Source organism: Elephas maximus, chromosome 24, assembly GCF_024166365.1.
Source record: "Elephas maximus indicus isolate mEleMax1 chromosome 24, mEleMax1 primary haplotype, whole genome shotgun sequence".
Taxonomy (NCBI): Eukaryota; Metazoa; Chordata; class Mammalia; order Proboscidea; family Elephantidae; genus Elephas; species Elephas maximus.
The window spans coordinates 33,329,716-33,356,573 of NC_064842.1; the positions used below are offsets into that span (position 1 = coordinate 33,329,716).

The following is a 26,858-nucleotide window of genomic DNA, read 5'->3' on the forward strand; positions in this document are numbered from 1 at the left end:
AGAGCTGGAAGCAACCAAGGTGTCCATCAATGGGTGAATGGATAAATAAATTATGGTATATTCACGCAATGGAATACTACGCATCGATAAAGAACAGTGATGAATCTGTGAAACATTTCATAACATGGAGGAACCTGGAAGGCATTATGCTGAGTGAAATTAGTCAGATGCAAAAGGACAAATATTGTATAAGACCACTATTATAAGATCTTCAGAAATAGTTTAAACTGAGAAGAACACATTCTTTTATGGTTACGAGAGGGGGGAGGGAGGGAGAGTGGGAGAGGGGTATTTACTGATTAGATAGTAGATAAGAACTACTTTAGGTGAAGGGAAGGACAACACTCAATACAGGGGAGGTCAGCACAACTGGACTGGACCAAAAGCAAAGAAGTTTCCTGAATAAACTGAAAGCTTCGAAGGTCAGCAGAGAAAGGGCAGGGGTTTGGGGACTATGGCTTCAGGGGACATCTAAGTCAACTGGAAAAATAAATTCTATTAAGAAAACATTCTGCATCCCACTTTGAAGAGTGGCATCTGGGGTCTTAAACGCTAACAAGTGGCCATCTAAGATGCATCAATTGGTCTCAACCCACCTGGATCAAAGGAGAATGAAGAACACCAAGGTCACACAATAACTATGAGCCCAAGAGACAGAAAGGGCTACATGAACTAGAGACTACATCATCCTGAGACCACAAGAAATAGATGGTGTCCAGCTACAACCAATGACTGCTATGACAGGGAGCACAACAGAAAATCCATAAAGGACCAGGACAGCAGTGGGATGCAGACCCCAAATTCTCATAAAAAGACCAGACTTAATGCTCTGACTGAGACTAGAAGAATCCCGGCGGTCATGGTCCCCAAACCGTCTGTTGGCCCAGGACAGGAACCATTCCCGAAGCCAACTCGTCAGACATGGATTGGACTGGACAATGGGTTGGAGAGAGATGCTGATGAGGAGTGAGCTACTTGTATCAGGTGGACACTTGAGACTGTGTTGGCATCTCCTGTCTGGAGGTGAGATGGGAGGGTAGAGAGGGTTAGAAACTGGCAAAAAGGTCATGAAAGGAGAGACTGGAAGAAGGGAGCGGGCTGACTTATTAGGGGGAGAGTAAGTGGGAGTATGTAGTAAGGTGTATATAAGTTTATATGTGAGAGACTGACTTGTAAACTTTCACTTAAAGCACAATAAAAATTATTTTTAAAAAAAAAGGGTTAGGGTGGGATTGTAACATAACCCTTACTCAGGTCACCTCCCTGATCCAAGGTAAAGGGAGTTTCCCTGGGGTGTGGCCTGCACCACCTTTTATCTCTCAAGAGATAAAAGGAAAAGGAAGCAAGCAGAGAGTTGGGGGCCTCATACTACCAAGAAACCAGCACCAGGAGTAGAGCTTGTCCTTTGGACCTGGGGTCCCTGTGCCTGAGAAACTCCTCGACCATGGGAAGATTGAGGACAAGGACCTTCTTCCAGAGCCAGCTGAAAGAGAAAGCCTATCCCTGGAGCTGACGCCTTGAATTTGGACTTTTAGCCTACTTTACTGTTAAAAAAAAAAAAAAAAAAAAAACCAAACCAAACCCACTGCCGTCGAGTTGATTCCGACCCACAGCGATCCTATAGGACAGAGTAGAACTGCCCCATAGAGTTTCCAAGGAGGGCCTGGCGGATTTGAACTGCCAACCCCTTGGTTAGCAGCAGTAGCACTTAACCACTACTCCACCAGGTTTTCCAACTTTACTGTTAGGAAATAAATTTCTCTTTGTTAAAGCCATCTGCTTGTGGTATTTCTGTTATGGCAGCACTAGATGACTAAGACAAAGTTGTTAATGAGTCCTCCTCCAATCCTGATGCCACATTCTTCTTCGTGTAGTCCAGCCTCTCAGATTATTTACTCAGCATACAGGTTGAATAAGTATGGTGAAAGGATACAACCTTGATGCACACCTTTCCTGACTTTAAACCACACAGTATCCCCTTGTTCTGTTGAAACAACTGCCTTTTGGTCTATGTGCAGGTTCCTCATGAGCACAATTAAGTGTCTTGGAATTCCCATTCTTCGCCATGTTATCCATAATTTGTTATGATCCACACAGTTGAATGCCTTTGCATAGTCAATAAAACACAGGTAAACATCTTTCTGATATTTTCTGTTTCAGCCAGGATCCATCTGACATCAACAATGATATTCCTTGTTCCACGTCCTCTTCTTAATCTGGCTTGAATTTTTGGCAGTTCCATGTCGATATGCGGCTGCAACTGCTTTTGAATGATATTCAGCATTATATTGCTTGTGAGTGATGTTAATGATATTGTTCAATAATACCTGAATTCTGTTGGATCACCTCTGTTTGAAATGGGCACAAATATGGATCTCTTCCAGTTGGTTGGCCTGGTAGTTGTCCTCCAAATTTCTTGGCATAGAAGTCCAGCACTGCATCCGTTTGTTGAAACTTCTCACTTAGTATTTCATCAATTCCTGGAGCCTTGTTTTTTTGCCAATGCCTTCACTGCAGCTTGGATTTCTTCCTTCTGTACCATTGGTTCTTGATCATATGCTACCTATCTCCTGAAATGGTTGAAATGGTACAGTGGCTGTGTATTTCTTCCATCTTCTTTTAAGGCTACCTGCGTCATTCAATTGATACGCCTCCATCTAGCAAGGTCCACATGTATAGTCGCCGTTTACATTGGTGAAGAAAGGTATTTGCGATGAAGAAGTCATTGGTCTTGCAAGAATCTACTATGCAATCTCTGGTGTTGTTTCTGTCACCAAAGCCATATTTTCCAAATACTGATCCTTCTTTGCTTCCAATTTTCGAATTCCAATCACCAGTAATTATCAATGAATCTTGATTGAATGTTTGATCAATTTCAGACTGCAGAAGTTGGTAAAGACCTTCAATTTCTTCATCTTTGGCTTTAGTGGTTAGTGAGTAAATTCGAATAATAGTATTAACTGGTCTTCCTTGTAGTTGTGTGGATATTATCCTATCACTGACAGCATTGTACTTCAAGATAGATCTTGAAATTTTAGGTGCTCTGTTAGAATTAAAGGTGCTATATTCTCATATGTCAGAACAGCTTTCTATGATTTCCTTTTTTAAAAAAGTACTAGATTTGAGCTTATGAGCTACAACCATACTATTTCCATTAACACCAATATTTACACCATTGAATTCAGAGCAATTGACAATATTAGACTCTCAACCTTGCAGAAACTTCCTTGAGCATGAGATAGGTATAATAGGTGGATGAGGGCTCTAAACAGTAGGGTGGGTGTCATTTCAATAGGAAAAGGGCATGTTTTTCTCATGTCACATTTGATTACTTTCGTGTAATAAATTGACTTACTTTCAAATTTATTAGTTTACTTAAATTCATAAGCACATTAAACAAAGTTGTATAAGCTACCCAGAATTGATAAGTCTCTTTAAAATATTTGTATATGTACTCTCATACATTGCTGGTGGGAATTACTGAAAACTAGTATGCCTCTGCGAATGGCAAGTTGGCAACATTTATTAAACTTAAAAAATGTAAAAACTTGTACAGTTGCTTTGACCCAGCCATCCATTTCTATTACTTTATCCTACAAATATATTTGTATACTTCCTAAATGAAATTTATCCGTTGAATAAACTTGTATCTGATTTATTAACAAAATGTTTTATTACAGCACTTTTTGTAACAGCAAAAGATTGGAAACTACTCGGAGCCACATGGGATTGATTTAATAAACTTTGGTGCATGCGTACAACGTAATGCCATTCTACTGAAAGATGAATGCCCTCCTTTATGTGCTGATGTGGAAAGATCTCCAAAATATAATGTTAAATATAAAGCAAGGTGCAGAACAGTGGCATAATGTGCTATTTTAAAAGTGAAAAAGGAGAAAATAAGTTTATAAATTCATATTTGCTTATATCTGCCTAGACATTCGGAAAGCATGTTGGTATGTGAAATTGAGTTGCTGGTGACAGGAATAGAAACACAGTATAGATTTTCATATATTCTTTAATATTCGAACATACTGCCTTTTCAAAACATTAAATAAGAAAAAAATTAAAAATGCATGATCTTAAAAAAAAGAGCCACTATTTTTGGGGGTTATTTCCACTTTGTGGTATATCTTCCCAGTACTTTTTTTTCCCTATATGTATATGTAAAGATATATGTGTAAGACTTAAATTTTTTTTTTTAACCTGTTGCCTTTGAGTAGATTCTGACTTCAGTAACCCCATGTGTTACAGAGTAGAGGTGATCTCCATAGGGTTATTTTGGCTGGAATCTTTACGGAAGCCAATCATTACATGGTGCCACAGGGTGGGTCGAAACCATCAACCTTTTCATCAGTAGTTGAGTGAAAACTGCTTGCACCACCCACCCAGCAACTTCTTTTTAAGAAATAGACTATTTTTTTTTAGAGCAGCTTTAATTTTACAGAAAAATTGTGCAGAAAGTACAGTGTGCTTATATCCATTCCCCCCCTTCCCCTACACACTGTTTCTCTTACTGTTAAATCTTGCATTCCTGTGATACATTTGTTACAACTGATGAATAAATATTGATACATTGTATTTGTCTGGGCATAAGTTTTCAATTCATTTGAGTAAGTACCTAGGAGCGTGGTTGCTGGGTCCTATGGTGAGCCTATGTTGAGCTTTGTAAGAAACAGCCGGCTGTCTTCCAACGTGGCTGTACCATTTTGTATTCCTACCAGTAATGGATGAGTGCTCCTGCTGCTTCATATCTTTACCAGCATCTGGTGTTGTCAGTGTTTCAGGTTTTAGTCATTCTAATAGGTGTGTAATGGTATTTTATTGTTTAAATTTGTAATTCTCTAATGTCATATGATGTCGAGCATCTTTTCATATGCTTATTTGCTATCTGAATATCTTTTTCAATGGGATGTCTGTTGAGATCATTTGCCCATTTCTTATTGTTGAGTTTTAAGAGTTCTTGTATATCTTGGCTACAAGTCCTTTATCAGATATATGTTTTAAATATTTTCTCCAAGTCTGTGGCTTATCTTTTCATTCTCTTAACAGCATCTTATGTAAAGTAAAAATTTTTTGATATTTTTTCTTATATGGATTGTGCTTTTGGGGTTGTATTTAAAAACTCATTGCCATACCCAAGGACACCTAGATTTCCTTCTGTGTTACCTTCTAGATGTTGCATAGTTTTGCATTTAACGTTTAAGTCTGTGATCTGTTTTGAGTTCATTCTTGTGAAAGGTATAAGGTCTGGGTCTAAGTTCAATTTTTGCATGTGGATGTCCAGTTGTTCTAGCACCATTTGTTAAAAAGACTAGTCTTTATTGGATTGCCTTTGCTCCTTTGTCAAAGATCACTTGATAATATTTGTGTGAACCTATTTCCGTTGATCTGATTGTCTATTCTTTCACCAATATCTCACTGACTTTATCACTGTAGCTTTATAGTAAGTCTTGAAGTTGGGTAGCACCAATCTTTTGACTTTGTTCTTCTTCAGTATTGTGTTAGATATTCTGGGTCTTTTTACTTTTCCATATAAACTTTAGGATCAGTTTGTTGTTATCCACAAATAGCATGTTGAGATTTTTATTGGGACTAAATTGAATCTACAGATCAAGTTGAGAAGAATCGACATCTTGATAATATTGAGTCTTCCTATTACTAATGTAAATAGTGTTGTGTTTTTAATTTTGAATCCCACTTGTTTATTGCTGGTATATAGGAAAGAATTGACTTTTGTAGATTAACCTAGCATCCTGTAACTTTGCTATAATTGCTTATTAGTCCCAAGAGTTTTTTGTTGATTCTTTGGAATTTTCTACAGACAATTATCATCTGTGAACAAAGTCAGTTTTATTTCTTCTTTCCCAATCTGTATACCTTTTATTTCCTTTTCTTGTCTTATTGCATTAGTTAGAGCTTCTAGCATTATGTTGAATAGTAGTAGTGAAAGGAGATCAGGAGCCCTGGTGGTGCAATGGCTAAGCGCTTGGCTACTAACAGAAATACTGGCAATGTGAATTCTGCAGTTGCTCCATGGATGAAAAAACACGGCGATCTGCTTTTGTAAAGATTACAGCCTAGGAAACCCTATGGGACAGTTTTACTCTGTCCTAATAGTATTGCCATGAGTTGGAATCAACTGACAACACAAAACAACAAGTGAAAGGGGACATCCTTGTCTTGTTCCCAATCACAGGCAGAAAGCATCTGGTTTCCCACTATTAAGTATGATGCTAACTGTAGTATTTTGTAGGTGTTCTTTATCAAGTTGAGGAAATTCTTGTCTATCCCTAGTTTGCTGAGAGTTTTTATGATGAATCGGTGTTGGATTTTGTCAAATGCTTTTTCTGCATCGAATGACATGATCGTATGATTTTTCTTCCACAACCTGTTGATGTGATGAGTTACATTAACTTTTGAATGTTGAACCAGTTTTGCACACTTGGAATAAATACCACTTGATCCTGGCGTATGATTTTTTTAATGCATTGTTGGATTTGATTTGCTAATACCTGCTGAGGGTTTTTGCATCCATGTTCTTGAGAGATATTGGTCTGTAATATTCCTTCTTAGTAATATCGTTTTCTGGTTTTGCTGTTGGGGTAATACTGGCCTCATAGATTGGGTTAGGAAGTGTTCCTCTGCTTCTATTTTCTGGAAGAGATTGTTGAGAATTGGTGTCACTTCTTTTTTAAATATTTGGTAGAGTTCACCAGTGAAACCATCTGAGCCTGGTGCTTTCTGTTTTGGAAGGTTATTAATTGTTGATTAAATAATAGATTTGTAGACATAGACCTATTGAGATTATTTATTTCTCATTGTGTGAGTTTTGGTACATTGTATCTTTCAAGGAACTGGTCCCTTTCATCTAAGTCATCAGATTTGTAGGCATAGAGTCGTTCATAATATTCCTTTATTACCCTTTTAATATCTGTGGGTTTAGTAGTGAGGGCCCTTCTTTCACATCTCATACTAGTAAACTGGGTTTTTTTTTTTTTTTTTTTTTTGGTTAGCCTAGCTGGAAGTTTATCAATTTTATTGATATTTTTCAAAGAACTAGCTTTTGGTTTCACTGATTTTTCTTATTAATTTCCTGTTTTCAATTTCATTGGTTTATGTTCTAGTTTTTATTATTTCTTTTCTTCCTACAAATCCTATTTCCTGCCTTGGGTTTAAATCGTTGAAAACAAAGGCCTGAGAGGGAAACATTTTGCTGGCAATTTTTGCTGCTGCCAGCTTCCTCCAAGATAACGAAAACAAAAATCATTTGCTTGAACTGTAAAAAAGGAATACAAGGATAAAAATAATAAAAACATCAAAAATATTATGCATGCACATATATAATGGGTATACATACTGGGTCTCATCAGGATGATGATTTTAAAGAAAGTCAAAGAGAGAAAGAGAGATTGGGACAAATATAGGTATCCCAAATACTTATATTAAGGAATCATTTACCTGAAATTCAAACTCAACTGGTTGTCCTATATTTTTATTTGCTATATCTGGCAAGACAGAAAGAAGAGAGAGAGGGAGGGTGGGAGGGAGGAAGAATGGAGGAAAGATGGTGGGTCATGATAATGATAGAACTATAGTCACAGCTTGCACCCCTTGCAGCCTCACCACGGGAATCTCAGTCCCCCGCTCCGCAGCTGCCCTCTCCCTAGATGGTCCCAGGTCAGCTCCAGTGACCCCTGTTACAGCTCTCAGTGGTATCCTCTACTGCTTGGGCCAGCAGCTTCCCTTCTTTCTTCCCCTCCCTCTCTGCAGACTTGGTTGCCCCAGGTACAGCCCTCAGCAGCTCCGGTTGTTTGTCTGGGCTCCTGCATCTCCAGGCACTAGCCCTGCAGGCAGGAGCCTCTAAACTTATATTTTTTGTGTTCTTGTTTATAAGGGAACAAGAATTGGGCTGTATAGCCTTGTTAGCCTGTGATATTTTCACAAAAAGCATTTGTGAAATGGAAACAGAAAATTCTTAAATTCCGTGCCCCTCAATTTCCTCTTGATAAAAGGAGGAGAATAATAGTATTTACCTCATTGATGTTATGAGGATTAAATGAGTTAATATTTGTAAAGCACTTAGAAAAGTCCCAGCACAGAATGAGTGCCCCTTGAGTGTTAGTTAAATAAAACCAGTCAGTCACAAGTTTTACTTCTGAGGGAAGCACAACGAAACCAGTGAGTGGCCCTAGATCCCCCACCTACTTCCCTTCTTACTTCCTTCCTTCAGTTCAGACACTATTGCTCATGACAAATATCACACTGGGTTAAAGTACTTTTCAATTTTTTGAGCAAAACATTACCTTCCGCTTTAATTCACTTATTGTATGCTTATAGGGTATAATTTCCATCACATAAATACATTTAATTTCTCTGAAGCTAAGGGCATCAGTAGTCAGTAGGGATTCCATAGCGATTTCCTAAAACCAGAAAACATGTTTAACTGCTTCATTGTGAAATGCATAGCTAGGCCAGAAGGGTGCAGTAGACAAGCCAGGGTAACAAGAGAGCTTGTATGGGTGCTGAGATGTGTGAGCACAGACCACCGGAAACCCTGAACTCTGTGTCATTATTTGCTGGTGTAATATGTCTACCCTTTATTGAATGCTTACTCTAGGTTAATATATTTAAACTTTTAACAGGTAGGAAACTGAGACACTGGGCAGGTAAGCAGCCTGTCCAAGGTTGCACAGCTTCAGCGTGGCAGACTTAAGCCTAGGTTTTCTGAAACCAGAGGCCGTGCTCTACTGCCTCCATTCTCATAATCACTCTGCAGACAAGGAAACTAAGGCACAGTGTAGCACTCAGCCACGCCCCACATGCTAGAGCAGCGATGCCAGGACACAGAGCTGGCAGTTAGGCCTGGCACACTCGCTTATACCTACCCCCTCAGGGTTGTCAGACAGGTGGCTCTGCTCAAGCCCCGTCCCCTAACGTCTTGTTCTTTTCCCACTTTTCTGCCTTGGTCCCAGCTTCCGCCCTGCTTTTTGCTTAGAAGTGGAGCCTGTCTCCCCTAGGCCCTTGGGTCATTACTGCTCTGTCCACAGTCAGCTCCCTCGGGGACAGCTTCATGGCAAAATGCCTGTTTGACATCTAGCTCCTTGACTTTCTAGCTGTGTGACTTTGGGTAAGTTATTTAGCCTTCCTCAGTTTGTTTGCTCAGCCATAAAATAGAATGATAGTAAAGTATCCTGACAACACAAGTATCTTGAAGCTTAAATGAGATAACGCATGTAAAGCATTGAGAATAGTCCCAGGCGCACAATAGGCACTTAATATATGTTAGCTGTTATAGTCGCCATTTGTCTTTAGCAGAGGGGCAGATCAGCTGCAGCCTGTGTGGGTGTCCAGCACACCTGGGCATAAACAGGTCAAATGTAAATTGGTTTTAAAAAAAAAGTTGCTCATAAGCATGAATCAGTATTTTTTACATGTAGCACCGGTAGTTGGCTGAAGACCTGAAACCAGAAAAATACACAAACACAATGACTAGGATTTATTTTCTAATTTTAAACTACAGGGTCAGCAAAGAAGAGGAAGAGGAAGACACTCAACATGATGGGTTGACACAGGGGCCGCAACAACAGGCTCAAGCATAACAACGATGGTGAGCATGGCGCACAACCAGGCAGTGTTTCGTTCAGCAGTACGTAGGGTCACTGTGACTTGACGGCACCTAACAACAACAATTTTAAACTAATATACTTCTGGAAGAGTCTAATCCCAACCCACAAAAGAAACATCAAAAAGGAAAAGAGATAAGGGATTGCGGGGGAGAAGACTAGGAGCAATGCTATTGAAACATTGGTTCTGCTTTGGTCAGTGAAAGTGAATTAAAAAATGCACCTGTTTCACAGTATAATCTTTATTAATTAAAAAATCCACTTCTGTTCCTACTACTCAATGCATGTTGGAAAAACAGCGATAACGTATCTGTTTGAAGGGATGCTAAATTACCAGCTTGGCTGAAGCATCTATGTATCTGTTCCCAGTTCTGAGTCAGACCCTCTGGGAACACTCATAACATCTTGAGAGCAAACAACTGTCTGGGTAAACTGTAGCCGGCTACTTTAGGCTCAGTGCTCCTCAGAAGGATAGTGAGCAAGCTGTCCAGGTGGTTCTCAGGCAGCAACTGTAAACCACTTACACAGACATAGACTGACAGCTTCCGTGGAGTCAAGTCTGACTCACGGGGACCTTATTGTGCACAAGAGTAAAGTGCTGCCTAGTCCTGCATCATTTTCACGATCACCAGCGTGTTCAAGTCCTTCATTGCAGTTATTGTGCCAGTCCACCTCACTGAGGGTCTCCTTTGCCCTTGCTGGCTTTCTACCACACTAAGCATGTGTTCCTCCAGTGACTGATCTCTGCCGATGACATGTCCAAAGCAAGCGAGTCGGACAATGTTCTGTTGTGAGGCACCGGGGTTTTGATTAATTTTTGGAAGTAGCTCACTGGCCTTTCTTCCCAGTCTTAGTCTGGAAGCTCCGCTGAAACCTGTCCACCATGGGTGACCCTGCTGGTGTTTGAAATACCAGTGGCATAGCTTCCAGTATCACAGGAACATGGAAACCACCACAGGATGACAAACTGACAGATGGGTGGTGGGTGCAAAGAAGATATCGCTAATTACAACTATACAGATGTGGTCTGGTTGAACCTAGAAGCTCTTGAGAAACTGGTAATTATTCTAATTATTCTACTGAAAGCTGAGCAAACTGCTTTCCTTCACTGAAGCAGTCAGAAAACCTTCTAACTGACATAGCCAAGGCAAGATCATACTTTCTAGGAAGAGTTTATTTTTGTGTTAACTATTTGCAGAATTGTTTCTTTTTTTGTTATCAGTATTTAATGAATCAGCCTCCAGAGAAAGCAGGGGTTCTGAACCCAAAGATTTGAGTGGAAACAGCGAAGACTTTACTGGGTCCCAAATCCATTTTTTTTTTTTCCTCCCTGAGAAAATTATAATCTTTCCACTCAGCTCCCTGCCTATTTTATGGTCGATGGCTTTTAACACATTTCTCATTTCTAGATTCCCAGGAGCTGTTCTTTATTTGGTTTTGTTCTAGACAATGCAAAAGCTATTAGTTCAAGCTTCCTGAACCTCCTGTGCAAGCGAGGCTTGGTCTCAGGCAGACGGCTGTTCAACAGCTGCTTTGTGGAACAATAGGAACGGGCAGATGGGGCGCCAGTGGCCTTCCAGGCTAATTCCAACCATTCTGGTGCAGTCTGTGAGGTACATTCTGATGAAACCCTTCCCTCCACAGGGAAGATGGGTTTTAAAGAAGACTACCTATTAAAAATCATAATTTAAGTAAAAAAAAAAAAAAAAACCCACAAAATTTGGAAGGGCCATTCTTTCACAAAGGGGTAACATGAATGCTTTAAATTACTGAACTTGTGGGTTTTTTTTTTTCCAAGTAGGCATTGTGAGAAGTCTGGCTAAACATTGCAGGCTGAGTGCTTGTAAACTGAAAGCCAAGAGGCGAATGGTAGCTGACTTAGTAGATCAATAGGGGATGAAGCTGAACAATTCACGCATTAGAACCTTAGAAAGGATCCAGACTTGGAGGCACCAGGAAGGCAGAAGTCTATGTAAGTAGTAGACCCCTAGGGAACCTGTCCACCTCACCTAACCAGGCAGCCACTGCTCCACCCCCAGGAGACTGGAGGCCTACTTTCTGGAGAGGTTAAATTAGAGCCACTTTGGTCTCAGAATCACTAAGCACACCTGGGTGCAGGGCACTGTGAAAGTCTCTATACTGGCTGAAACCTCAGCCCCCAAAATGCTGGCAGCGACTTATTTATCTCAGGCAGGAGACTGGAAGAACCCTCTCTGGAGAAACTCATTGGCCAAAGAGAAAACGACCAAAACATACTGAAGTTGGGGATCTCCCAGCAAAACTGCCAGGTTCAAGTGCCCACCTGTGCAGCCCACTAGGTGGGAAGCCCACCCATGCAGAGGGCTGCCAGAGAGCTTTTGAGTGTCCCACTTCTAAATATGAGTGGATAGACATCTGAGAAATCTCAAACAGGAAAGACAAAGCCAAAAAACTTGGAAAAAATAGAGCAACTGCGAGACAGGAAAATTCCCACAAAGCCATGTCTTATCAGAGAGAGAGGATATTGCACCCATGAAATGACAACAGGATGCCAGAAAATCAGAGGCCAAGGCAGGAGGTCCCAGCCTCCCACCTCCCCTTGGCCCCTACCCTGCCTCCCCGGAGGGCAGCAATTGTGCCCCAACTTTGCCAGCATGCTCGAAAGATCTCAGCCAGGAACACCGTTCAACCAACTCCTCAACCCTTGGTCAATCTCAAGACACGTGAGTTTTTCCTGGCTTCCCAGAGTACCAGCCTCAAGTGGAGCCACACAGAGGCTCCCTCTGTCGCCAAGGCATGGGCGAGACAATGGCTCTCTGATCTGAACGTGCAGCAGAAGCCGCGTGGCCTCTGGGGAATGAATGGACCTTCTGGGGCATTTGATACAGGGAGTCTGAGAGCCACATGCTGGGAAACCAAGATTTCGCACAGTACCTAGATTCCAATTCAAATTTTTAACATGTGCATTTACGTCCTTGTGCATCTTGATTCTGCCTTCCTCTTCAATCTTGATGATAGTCAATATTATAACCATCCATAATTCTTGTTTCAGTCACGCTGGTCTTCATTCAGGTGCTCCAGAACCATGACATTCTCTACCACTGGACATTCTGATCACTATTCTCTCTTTGCACCAACCCCACCCCAATGTCCCCTTCTTTGTCACCAATTGAGTGACTGGTTCCTGCTCTTCTTAATTCCCAGCTTAAATGTCACTTCCAGAGGTAGCCAGCTGTCAGTGCTTTCTGTGTTCACCTGTTTTGCTTCAACCTTCACCTAACATCTCTTTATTGCACATACTTTCTCTAATTCGGTTTGATTAATTCAGGCCCTTGACTAGCAACATAATAATAATAAGCTAGCTAATTTATTATATATACTAAAAAAACCAAACCTTTTGCCATTGAGTTGATTCCAAATAATAGTGACCCTACAGGACAGAGCAGAGCTGCCCCATAGGGTTTCCAAAGAGTGGCTGGTAGATTCGAACTGCCGGCCTTTTGTTTAGCAGCCGTAGCTCGCTGTAGCTTTTAATCACTTTGCCACCAGGGCTCCAATACCTCTTGTCAAACTTGTGCTTGTTTGAGGCAACTTAAATTATAGAAAGCCAGGAGAAATGTAAAGATATGCTATTTTCAGTGGTTTTCTTTTAATACCACAGCCTTTAGTGTTGATGTTGTACTTTCATTTGCAAATCTACATAAAAGTTTAATACATGTAATAAGTTGAAAAGTATTAGTGATATAGGAGTTGGGCTTTGATTTTCCAAACATGTTTCCAAAAGATTGTTTTATTTTAAAACACACAGGAGTTGGATACAAATGCCCATTTAACCGTTGTGCTGGGGAAGACTACACCGATTGCTTAACTTGATCATCTCTTCCTCTCTACTGAGTCCACTCTTCTCAAAGTCTTATGAAGAAGGAGAAGGTGTGGATTTTCCTTCACTTCTCTGTTTGTGATAACAGAGTCCTTTGATGATGGTAATTATGGGACCAAATTTTCCATAACTGGATATTATTAAAGTTTTGCAGTTACCAGTCTTCCTACTGGTATCTTACAACCTAAGATAAAAAAAAAAGTCAACTTAGAAATTATATTTATTTTATCATTCCTTATACAATTGTTTCTTAAGCCACTGGTGCCTGTCTTTTCTCCAGTGCTTTACAGGTTGACAAAATACCAATGTAGATATTATTCCCACTTCGCAGAAGAAGAAAACAGTTTCAAACAGGTGAATGGACTTGCCCAACACCAAACAGCCAGTAAAAGAGTCAGGATCTGAAGCCAGACATGTGTTCTCAACTTCAAGTCTAGTGTATTTATAGCTATATTACATTTGTTTCCTGTGATTAAGAAATCAATGCTCACAGAATGAGGGATTTTTTTTTTTTTTTTTTCTGCTTTGGTTATGCACCTCTTACCAAATCAGAAACTGGAAGTTTCAAGGTTACATGTTTTGAGATTTAGACATAATATAAACAGAAGACTGGGATTTCGACCTACATATTTTCTTCAACAAAGTACAGTACTCTCACTTTTCCTACCTATGTCAACTACTCTTTTCTTCAACAATTCCCCCTTGACCATATGCCCATCCTTGTTTGCCCTGATCCCAATATACATCAGTTTAAAGCTCTTCCCTGCCTAATACACAGGGGTGACAAATGTACTGAATTAAGGTTAGGTACAAAAATACTACTTATGATAATACATACTCAACGATACTGGGCTTACTCAATGTAATAAGTAGATTATTAATAATGTTAACTTCAACCCCATCTAAAAATTACTCCATCATTCCCACAAACCCAAACCAAACCCGTTGCCATCGAGTCGATCTCAACTCATTGTAACCCTATAGGACAGAGTAGAACTACCCCCACAGGGTTTCCAAGGAGCAGCTGGTGGATTCAAATTGCCAACCTTTTGGTTAGCATCCAAATGCTTAACCACTGTGACACCAGGGCCCCACCATTCCCATGAAACCATTTACATCTCTCTGTCAGTATCATCACTCTTGACCCTCACTGTGTACCATAAGGAAATGACCCTGCCTTTTTGGCTTGGGCTATTTCTTCTATAACCTGGTAGGACCTGAAGAAGAGTAAGGGTTAGATTCTTCTCCCTGATTTTGAGTTCAGAATGTCTGTGTGATGAGGACACTGACCCCAATCCCTCATCTGGGGAAGAAGGGATCCACAGGCGCAGCAGAGGAGAATGAGTCAGAGGACGACGACTGAGGCATTCTCTAGATGCTGCACCAAGACTACATGTGAAGGGTCTGGGTCTCTGGCCCAGATTAGTTACGTAACAGAACCTTCAGGCTTGGTAAGACTGGCTACTTTATGCTCTCTGTGCTTTTAGTTTCCTTGAGAAAGTTCTCGACTATATACTTTTCCGTATATATTAAAAGTCTCTACTGGCATTCATCTTCATAAAGTATTTGGAGCTGTAATGTACTCTCTCGTTCCAGGTTATTAATATATACTAATAAATACAATGTGAAAACTCATATTTTATTAAACTGCACTTACCAAGCATTTCTTCCAATTTAGTCGTGGCAGGTTCATTCACATTAAGTATACAGTCATTATTTCTAAGAGGAAAAAAATAACAAGCTTTGTTATTGCATAAACAGGAGGAAAAGACAACTTTTATTTATTTTTGTTCCTAGTTATATATGTCGCTATGAGTCGGAACTGACTCGATGGCACCGGGTTTTTTGTTGTTTTAGTTATATATATAGTAAGACTAACTTTAAATAGTCTTCCTCAAGGCCAGTCTTAAGTAGTTGAAAGGCCCCTTGCTCCCACCCTACTTCCTGATTTAGTCGTTCATTCTTTGGTCAAATAAGAGACACTACTTGGAGAGTCTACCCAGTAAGCTATATCAGTCTTAAGTTCATTCGCTCAAAAAAGTAAATTATCACATACTTTGAGAGCAGGTTCTCCTACTACAGGGGTGTGTATATGTAGGTATTATACACGTGTGGGTGTATGAAAGTGTGTATATGTATGTGTACACACACGTTATGCTCTCAAAAAAACTTTCTTATAATTGATCTACAGAATTTCAATATTAGATCAAAACCAAAATACTGTCCTAAAGTTTGTATTTCCTTTACTTCAATTTCATTTTATTTATTACCATATAAAATTTGCAATGTAACTTATATTGACTTAATTAATTAGGGGACAGATAAATAAAGTACAATATAATGTCTACTACATCAACACATTTCTGCGCCTTTCTCTGGATTTTATGCTTAATTGTTATTAGCTACTATGTTCCCTTCCACAGCTATGGGAATCTTGTACAGTACTTACACCTTCTTCTTTTCTACCACACCTAGTCTCACAAAAGCTGCTAAGGCATTTTTCTGCACATCAGAAGATAATACATCATAGCACTCAGAGGTACCTAAAGACAGGGGGAGGAGGAGTTAATGTTCTACTTTTTGTTCTCAGCTAAACGAAGTCACCTTTCTGTTAGCTGACTAACCTTGATCGAGAAGCTCACTTGTAAATTTTCTAACTCCAGCCAAGTACTGCTTCTCAGTGAAGTAGTCTTCTTCTTCTTTCAAGAGGTATTTGCAAATTATCTGGTTTTAAGAGGGAGGATAAGAGGAACAAAAAGGGAAAATGGGTAGCCAAATATAATGAACAGTAAATAAATTTATACTGTCCCTCTTAAGAGAATGAGACATCACATTAGAACAGAATAAAGACTCTCTGAGGTTTGAGCAAAGCTGAAGAATTTTTAGGAATACTCTCTTGAGCTTATATTACCTTTAGTTAGGAAAAAAATTTTGAAATAGCATTGACATTTATTAAAATATAATTTTTCACTTTAGTGGGTTGCAAGTTAAAGAAGTTATTATCAGCTTAACATATCTTATGCTGCTTGGAAAGAGAGGGGTCAGATTTTTTCGAACTTCGCTTTTTTCTTTAAAAAGCTAACACAGTGTTAGGCCCTAAAATACTTGATGATCTAGATTATAAAAAAGGTGTTAAAAGTTAAGAAGGAACATTTGTCCAGTACCTACTAAATGTTAGACTTTGTGCATGGATCTGACATTGGTCATTGCACATGACCGTAAGCGCTACTTCACAAGGCAACCAATCCCTGTTGCCTCTAACCTGTGCACGTATAACAGAGCTGAGAGCCAGGGAATCCCGTCTCTCTCTCTCCCTCTCTGGAGTGTGCGCTGGGCCACTCCTACAGCTCGCCTTCAATCTCCCTCTTTCCCTCTGAATCCTGGCACAATTCCTGCTGGGCATATATACCATCTGCTCTCTCCAATCACTTCTACGAGTGCTGTAACCTTTCAGATGCTTGCATTTTATCTTTTTCTTCTCATTAGTACTTAGTAATATAAATAAGTGACTTAAAGTATCACCCAAGTCTTGCCTTTGAGTGTCTACTCTGTATCAAACACTTTGCTACAAGCTATAAACAAAAGATGTAAGCTAGTAGGACAAACAACACACGCAAGGGCAAGGTGACTATATGAACACCAGGCTCGGGGTGTCATTTAGCTGTCATACTCATGGGCCTGGAATGGAACAAGCCTCCTCCTACATGGGGGGAGCAAGGTCTCACCTGAAAGATGAAATCGCTCACTGTATTAATCAATGAATATACAGTTCTATGTAAACAGTGAATATATAGTTCTATATATACAATGGGTATACAGTTCTATAGTTCTACCATTCACTTGAGGAAGATACTGGCCTTTTATAGCAGAAGTAAGTACAGGGTGGGAAGGTCCTTTTTATATTTGATACGGGGGGGATGAAGGAGAACTTGCTAAATATTTACATACCTGATAACATGCCACGAAAGGTTTGAAGAGTCCTATCAAAAATTCTAGCACAGTATTTCCTTTTTCTGTAACCAGGATGTCCTTTGTAGTCACTTGTATGGTCTCACTCTTACAAAGTAGATAACAGCCTTCTTCGAAGTCCTGGAAGGAGGGGAAGGAAAGTCTTAACATATCCACTAACTTAGGTGAATGGGTACAGTGACAATCTCAATACATGCAGCCACTTGCCCTTAGAGCCACCCAACACCAGCTATTATACAGCCCTTCCAAGAACTCTCTAGGTTGTTAGAGAAGAGCCAGGAAAGCAGTTGTTCTAGTACTTAAAATGGTGAACCTGAAACACAGCACACGTAAAAATTTTATGAGCCTTAAGAATCACATACTGTGTGATGCATTTTCTTTCACTTTGCACTGTCATATCCCTTACATTTAAATGGGAAATGCATACACCAATTCTTAAAAATAACTCATAAAAAGTCATAATTTACATTTTCCAAGACTTTCAATTATTTTATCAACTCTTCTAAGGAGAGTACAAAGCAACTCTGCTATAAGCATTAGGGCTGCAGAGTCAGATTTTAGAGATGAACTCCTGAAAAGAGTTTTCAAACCAGGAGAGTTTAAAATACAGCTTTGGCCAAAAATGTGGTTTTGAGAAATGCTAGGCAGAAATTATATGTAAATACTTAATTCAAAAATATTACCGTGACTTGTTGAGTTGACATTGTTACTGACTGAGGGACGAGATGGGAAGGATCTTTCAGAAAGGAAGAATGAGCAAGGGTTCATATTCTCGGTTATATAGTTAGTTACAAAACAGTGAAAAGTTAACTTTTGTTCCTCCATTCAAGAAGCCTTTTAGCATAGATTTAAACAAGAATATTAAATACTAGTAAACTTTTTTTTAACTTTTCCTTCTTTAGATCACTTAGCAACCCAAATACACACATGCACACACACAAAGGTTTATACACATATACACATGTACACTCCTCTCAATAAAGCAAGGGCATGGCCTCGGAACAATAGTGACCTCTTCTCTAACTCAGAACGATGACCTTTCAAAAGCTTGTTGTCTTTTCTGTATGCAGTTCTTTTCTACTATCCCACTCTGCTTCCTCATGTTAAGGGACCTGAGATTTCCAGGTAATTGTATATCTGGTTTATAATTACACTCTGACATCCTGACAAGAAGTACATGGAACTGCTGGAGTTAAATCAACAGTGTGATTAGCTATCTGTGGCCTAGATGAAGAACTTGTCTGAACATGCACGAATGAAGAGCTGTAGAACAAACCCAAATCCAATCAAGGCAATAGGTTTAATCTTAAGGAGCATAATTTGAATGCAATTGACATCCAGTAAGCAAAAGCCTAAATGAATTGTATCTTGTTTGGAAATGGCTATGTGAGCCTAGAGCACCAGAAGGGGGCGATGACCTTCTAAGTAACACACTCAGACTGCGGCTTGGCAGTGGGCATATTCACACTGTGGCTCGTCCAACAGATACCCTCGGCCTCCTGATGTTTTCTTATATGTTCATCCAAGTTTAGGTTCCACAAAAAGCTTGCCTAAAGAAGAGGATTAAGTTACCTGTCAACATGATCTCTTTTGTGTATTAGACAAGTTCTTTCTTTTTAAACTAATAAACTGGCACTCGGGGAGCTTGATTTACATACAGCAGGCCCTTGAGATGAACACAGTGTGCTGAGGAAACCCACACTCTGAGCCTGCAGAACTCAGTGAGGATCACACTGTGGCCAGGCAGGAGAGTATGACCCAACGTAGACTTTTGAGATGCAATGATAACCCTCTGTATCACTAATGCCACTGAGCAATTTAAACTCCAAGAGGAATTTACTAATTTTTAAAAGCCGTTTGACACCTATAGCTCACTTGAGTCTCATGACCTTGATTTAGACAAGGCAATTATGATGAAGAAACAGAGGCTCAGAAGAGTAAAATGATTAACAAATGTCACATGGCCAGTATGTGTGGCAAAACTGGAATTCGAGGCTAGGTTTTGTCTTACAGCTTACTACCCTTTTCATTAAACCTTTTAGCTCATCAGTGATACAAGACCACACATGAGATAAGAGGATGAGCAGTTACCCAGTCCCTGGACTCTAGGGAAAAAGTTCATTACAAAATGTCAAATTAGTTTTGCAAATCAGCCAACAAGGTAAGTAAATACCATCTAAGTAAGGTGGGAAATCTCCAAGAGCAGCATTTCCAAGCTATGCTGTTACTAACATACCAGGAATTACAGGTAAGAGCCAGACACAACAAACTCCCAAGTCCTGGTTGATTCAACAGGTTTGTCAAGTAATTCACTAGGGGAGAGCCTGGGGTAAGAGTCAGGACACCTGGGGTTGAATTCTGCCTACGATCTTATATAAGACATAATCCTGCCACCCAGTTTTTCTTTTCTTTTGGGACTGCCAAATTCTGCTTGAGAACACTATTTCCATGGTAAGGTCAGGGTTTCTCGCTTTCTCTCTACACTCAGTGTTTCTTGTCTCATCTTTTTCCTCCCTTCTTGTTCCATCCTTCTCCAGCTCCACGCCCTCTCTCCCTTCACCATCACGGCAGGCTGCCTTCTCTTCTATTCCACTGAGAAGGGCCTGAAGAAGTGAAGTTCTCCAACTTCCTTCTTTTCCTCAAAGCCTCATCATTTTATCTGTGCTTCCAGTTTCCTTCCAGAATCTGCTACATCACATGAATATTCATTCCCTTTCTCTTTTGTCTTTAGTCTCTTCCTTTTACTCATTCCTACAGACTACTGCTCAAGACTTCCTTTCCTCTAACAAGACACCTCTCAATAATTTCCTCTTGAGAAGCTGCCTCCCATCACTTTTCCTCCCCTGACTTTTTAAAGCTGTACAGTATACACTCATTTTTTAATATTCCAGTGGTCTCACTGCCATTTGACTGCCATGTCTTTCTCCCGCAGAGCAGCTGGTGGGTTCAAACCACTGACCTTTTGTTTAGCAGCCAAGCACTTAACCATGGTGCCATTGGGGCTCCCATTTGACTTCTACTATCCCCAATGCCCTGAAGCAACGTTCTTTTAAAAAGGTCAGTAACCTCATTAGCAAATACAGTATTTTCTCATTCTTATCCTCCTTAGCCTTCCTGTAACATCTGATGCTGTTCAGCACCTTCCTCGTTGCAACTCTCTTCCCTTAGCTTCAGCCACATGACTTTCTCTGCTGCTTGCTCACCTCTCTGTAGTTCTTCTGGTGGTGGCTTTTCTGCCGTCAATCCTCTCCTCCGCTCTCAGTACACACTCCTTCCCCGGTCAAGCAAATCAGTTCTCACGGAGTCATCTTCAATTCCTTCCTCTTCCTCACACTTTCCCTATCTTCTATTATTGTCAAATCCTGGGAATTCTACCTTTACAAAGTCTCTCAAATTCTCTCCTCTTGGGCCCCCAGGCTCAACCCTCATCATTTCATACCTGGACGATTATATAAGCCTCTGAATTGGCTTTCCTGCATTTAGGCACTCACCCTGGCCCCCTGACTACTGCTCTCTTAAAAAATACAGACCTGACAATGTCACCTTTATGCCACCCAAAAACCTCTGGCATGCTCCACCCCCGTTCCCTATGGAATAAGACCTGTTCTCCCGACCAGAGCACACAAGCTCATCCCACCCCCACAGACCAGCAGCCTCGTTCCAGAAGCCTGACTACTCATCAGTGGACACGCTCCCGGGCAAGACCACCACACTGTGCTTTCGCAGGAAAGGCACCTGCCTGGCTGGTTCACTGACAAGTTGTTAACAGAAAAAACTGTGTGCTGATTTTAATTTTTTTCCTGAAATAGAGGTGGTTTATTTACTGCCTTATCGTTCAAAGGCTGACCTTCCTCTCACCACATAATCCCTACATTACTAACCTAAATTTGACCAAGAATCAAGCCAGGCATCTGCTGAAGTGTGAGTGCCCATTTCTCTTCAGGTCGGCCCCACTTACCCTTGAAGAAAGGGAAGAGGCACTGCCTGAGACTGGCCTGTCAGTCTGTGCCCAACCCTTCTGGAACTCACGCTGCAAGCACACGCACCCTGTGGCTGGGGGACTTTACCTTCAGTACATTTCCCGGAAGGAAGGTGAACTCATCTGAAAAAACATCACGCAGGAAGCAAAAGCAACTGTAGACATCCTCTGGAAATAAATTCATTACATAAAATTACAACACTGCTTTCTAAACATTCAGGGGCCACCCAAAGTCCATGATACCCCCAAATCCAGTATTTCAAAGGTGTATTTTTATTCATATCATAGGGACAAGAATTAAGCCCCTAAAGGAAACTATAATCAATCCAAATTTTACCTACACAGCAAACTATGGCCTAGCATAGTTTTAATGGCTGAGTCTGAATGACACCCAGTCCTCGAATCATCTAATCAGTCAGTCTGGTAATGAGCAAGGCACCAGATTCCTTAGAAAGCAGGTACCTCCCTTCCCTCTATCCCAATGGCTCCCTAGTAGACAAAGAAAGGAAATGGCTTCTTAACTTCCCTTTATATTCCTATTTCCTGATATTTTTACTCTATCTTCAGCAGTAGAACATGCCAGTATACAATGATACACAATACGGTCCTACTGTCCAGAGACGTTGGTTGGCCTTGCCCATCTGACTAGAGGCAGCACTGCAGGACTCTTCATCTCTCTGACATACACCATGAGCTTTCTCACCAGAAAAGTGTGCATGCATACGGATGCAAAACGCTGCCTCCAACTCCAGGCAGTTCACAAGAACCTAAAAGTCCATTCATGGGCCTCTTAGGTACTCATGAATTCTAGTTTAAGAAACCTTAGAGAGAACGAAATTTGAGATCTGAGTTTTCTAAGCCCTGAACCAAATCACCCTAACCTCTCTGGGTATCAGTGTCATCATCTAAAGAATGAGAACAATGGACCACAGGACTTCTAGGGTTCCTTCCAAGGCTAAAGTCTATGGTTGAGACTAGCGCCTCTCAGCTCTGGCTTAGTCTTAGAACCACCAGAGAAGCTCTTGGAAAAAAACAAAACACCAATGTCTGGCTCATACTTCAGGCCAATTAAATGAGACTCTTTGGGAGGTAGGGCTCACTCCTTCAGGAATTCTAATGTGTAGCCTGGGTGGAGAACGCTGACCTTGACTATAGGCTCCTTATGATCAAGAACTGTGCTTTACTCATGTACATACTACTCACTGCAACCAGGGGGCCACTGTGCATACAGTAAACATGCATACACTTTCTGTTTACCCACCCTGCCTGCCTTTGTCAGGTGAGGGCACTGTTACTGTAAAAAGAGCATCAGACCAGGAAATGAGAGCTGTGTTCCAATCCCAGATCCCTCCTTAAGAAATTACACAGCTTGATAAGCCTAATTTTTCTTACATATAAAAAGGAGAGGCTTAGATTAGATGATTTCTTAGGTCCCTTCTAATTTCAAAATTGTAAGGAGATGGTCATGGATTTAGGGAAAAAATGTTAGGTCTTCTAGGTACTAAGGGCCCCATTTCACAATGTTGTGCATGTTGTGTGTATGCAGCTAAGCATTAAAAAAAAGGCTTCATGTGTTGCTGCCTACATTAAGCTGAACAGCCAATTCTCTTCCAAAATTCAAGATCACATTCCTCAAGGTTACCTTTCCTGAACCCAGGTGTCATCTGCAGGGCTAGAGCTACTAAGGATGGACGGACAAAAATGTTGAGCAACTGGTTCCGATAAGCTGAGCACGTGAGGAGAGTGATATGCTGGAAAATAAGTCCATCGACCACTTCTGATTCTCCCGAGTCCACTTTCAGAACCACCCGATCTTTGACAAGGCTGGCAATGTTGGAATGCAGAAGAATGTTGGACTGGACAACTTCTTCAGCAGGCTCATTGTCTATACACAAAGACAATTCATTCAGGCAAATGGCAAAGACATGAGATGAATCACTGCTGGGACTCTTAGGCCTTGTCTGGATTCACCCTAGTAGCTTGACAGATGTTTATTTTCTAGTGCCAGGTACTGGTACTAGGCTATACCAACTAAGCTAATGATACCATATGTGAAGGATATTTTAAAGTACTATTTTATAAATCAAATCTCTCTCGAAAGACATGTAACATAATCTCTTATCCACTCCCAAATTTATCAGCCATTCTGAAATGCACACCAATTCCCACTTTAAAAATCAACACTTTGTCTACCTCAGGAACTAAGAGCATCCAAAGTTTTATAATAGTAAGTTAAAACCAAAAAAACCCAAACCCGTTGCTGTCGAGTTGATTCCGACTCATAGCAACCCTACAAGACAGGGTAGAACTGTCCCTTACGGTTTCCAAAGAGAGCCTGGTGGATTCAAACTGCCAGCCTTTTGGTTAGCAGCCATAGTTCTCAACCACTATGCCACCAGGGTTTCCAAATAGCAAGTTAAAGGACTAGAAAAACCACACGTATGTGAATTTAACATAGACAAGAAGGTCCATGATTAGTGTATGAATGTATTTAAACTATATCTCACACACACACACAGCCTACTCAGACCAATACTACTTTGTAGGTGGCTCAAAGGGTAATCCAAAGAGGCACCGTCCTAGCATTAGGCCTCCGTGGGCGCAGAGGGAGGCTGAGGAGGTCTGTTCTTCCACACTAAAGAGAACACAAGCAGCACAGCAGACCGCTAATGGTGTCTAGTAACTTGTTACCTGACACTACACTGACCTGGAGACAGGGAGTTAGAATTAAAAAAAAAAGCTTAATGAAGAGTTGGTAATAGATTACAATTTACAAACATTCTCTGCAAGGGAAATAATTCTACCGTTAACCCAAGCCAAAGAGAGGGCTGACAGACGTATGTAAGTAGGCCAACTATTCACGCAGGGCAACAAGTTCCGTGAGTGCTTTACGGAAGGGACAAATGAGAGGTACGGTTTTCCCTCTGGACTTGATCACATTTGTTTTTGAACTTAGCTTGCTCAAGTTAATGATATATGAAATGATCATAAAAAGCTCTATACATGAGAATGCTTAGGAATGTGGGATAATCTGAGTAAAAAAAGAAACAATGTTACAAATTAGGAATTTTACTTAATCACCTTAAATATTACTGTAACTTAAACACCAACCAACTTTCACTTTTTGGTATCTGGAGTTACTGCAACAGCTGAACAGATACTCTTAGCTTTGGACTGGCCACATACTTATCCCATCTTGAAAAAGCAAACACTTCAGAAAAAGGGTGCTGTGTTTTCCTATGTTCCTGGGCCAATCAGTTTTGAGTTTAGCATCTCACCTATTCTCTCATGACATTCAACATTTTCTACCCTGTATTATAGTTAATGGAGCCCTGATGGCAAAGCGGTTAACAGCTCAAGCTGCTAACCAAAAGGTCGGCAGTTTGAATCCACCAGCCGCTCCTTGGAAGCCCTATGGGGCAGTTCTACTCCGTTGTATAGGGTCACTATGAGTCGCAATCAACTCAATGGCATACAACAACAACAACAACAACAACAACAATTATAGTTAACATACCCTTTACCGTCCACCTGACCCCCGAACACTGAGAACGGATGTCTGATTTGTCTTTATTTCCCTGTCGGTGACTGACATTCAACTGACTGCCAATTCTGTTAGCAGTTGCTCCTACTCATCTCTTAGCTCTGCCGCTGTCAAGGGTCAGTCTTCTCATCCAAGCAGAGCAGCCTTCTCACTTGTCTCCCTGCCTCCCTTCTCTCTCAACCCAGGTCATCTCTGAAAATGATACCAGTTTGTTCTCTAAATCTCTACCTGGCACACATCCCTGCTTAAACTCCTGCATTCCTTCCTATCACCTATAGATTTCAGGCCAGATCCTTGAGTATGTAGCCTATATGATCTAGCCACTATCCACATCCTTATCTTCTGTTACTCCCTAACTCATGACCAACATTCTAACATCACCAAACTGCTTGTAAGTCCACGCATACCCAGTGCTAGCTCGTATTTCCTAATCCCTATGCTAGCAACGCTTCTCTCTCTCTTGTCTTCCTGAAGAGCTCCTATTTTTCTATCAAGATTGGTTCAAAGCCCCTCTTACCTGGCTGTGGGTCCTTTCCTACACACTATTCTCAGTAACCCTCTGCAGTTTGTCTACAGCTCTTTGTCTTTATTTCACTGAGACCTCATTACCAGTTCACACAAGACCCACCCACTCCTACCCTCTATAAACCAGGAAGGCTTAAGGACAGTGACTGCATCTTAGTCATCTTTGTATCCCTGGTAGTGCCTAGCATCACACAGGTACTCAACACAGACTTGATGAATGAACACTAGGTGCCTAAATAAATAATTATATGATTTTAAAAGGATTACATTTCCAACTGTGGTCTCTACAGTTTCAAATCAAAGTGAATGAAAACAATTTAAGCTAACTATCGCCATATATATATATATCCCAAACTCTCAGCATAGTATTCAAGGAGATTTTTACAAAGCAGTTATTATCAGAGAATTGTATAAAGTTCTATAAGAGCAGCCCTTTATTCCTTACAACCCAGTGATGCAAATAATTCCATAGTTGCAAATTAATAAATATATAAAGAGAGGTGGGTATGGAGGGAAGAATATGCAGAACACAAAGCATTCATGTATTTATTCTCAACTCCACTAGGCGCAAGGAGATGATAACTGAACACTTAAGCTATTTGAGATCTAGTAAGAGCAAATGACATATAATCAATTATTCTCAAATAATCAACATGTTCTAAATGTCCTATAGTCACAAAAAAAAAACAGATTAGGTTTTCTTTCTCCTGAGCAATGCTTTGCTCAAAGTCTAATATCAGTTTTTCATGTCTAGGTTACAACTTTTCCAAATAAAGAAAAAAAAAAAGCAAGCATCCATCATGTATATCACACGTATGTACCAGGCCAGGTGAGAAATCCTCCAAACACCTGTGTTAAACCTTTCAGCCACAAAGTCTTTGCAACCAGAGCATCAAAGTTCATGGATGGCAGATTTTGGAGCAAAACGGTAACTGTTAGGGCCCATGGGCTTACAACCATGTTTTCAATTTGCAGAAGCTGTATTTTGTAGGCAACTTCAGTGACAAAGGCATGCATGTCCTCTGACTGTTTCTGGGGAATATATCTAAAAGAAATAGTACAAAACAACAAATTACAGTTCTGCTACCTAGAAAAATGTGAATGAAGAGGGGGAACAGGAGAAGACAGATCCTTTAAGGTTTCTCATACTTTCTGCCAACCAGATTCTCCCAGGTCCCACGCTTTACTACGGTGTAAACTGTCCATACTTCTCCAGCCTATGCTCTTGAGAGGTGATAAAAATTACTTAAGATGGCCCTACTATTCCTGGTTCCAGGCAAAAAAAATCTGTTGTTTTATAAACAGGTTCCATCACTTCTGTGAAAAATGATGCCTCCCCCAGTAGAATAACTACTT

The 26,858-nt window shown here is 40.5% G+C and overlaps 1 protein-coding gene across 3 annotated transcripts in view; it reads right to left on the reverse strand.

Annotated features, from left to right (window-relative positions):
* Positions 1–13,347: 13,347 nt before the first annotated feature.
* GNPAT (glyceronephosphate O-acyltransferase) overlaps positions 13,348–26,858 on the reverse strand; it is a 41,527-nt gene continuing 28,016 nt past the window's right edge. Inside the window, exons 9-16 of one of the 3 annotated variants that reach the window (XM_049868650.1) lie at positions 26,324–26,547; positions 23,076–23,318; positions 21,522–21,601; positions 17,434–17,574; positions 16,110–16,209; positions 15,935–16,028; positions 15,143–15,204; positions 13,348–13,669 (exon numbers count right to left, since the gene is read on the reverse strand). In XM_049868650.1, coding sequence (XP_049724607.1) covers positions 13,626–13,669; positions 15,143–15,204; positions 15,935–16,028; positions 16,110–16,209; positions 17,434–17,574; positions 21,522–21,601; positions 23,076–23,318; positions 26,324–26,547 — 988 coding nt within the window. In that variant the 3' untranslated portion in view covers positions 13,348–13,625. Of the gene's footprint in view, positions 13,670–15,142; positions 15,205–15,934; positions 16,029–16,109; positions 16,210–17,433; positions 17,575–20,657; positions 21,602–23,075; positions 23,319–26,323; positions 26,548–26,858 lie in introns of those variants that run through there. The other 2 variants (XM_049868651.1, XR_007515317.1) reach the window with 2 other exon arrangements.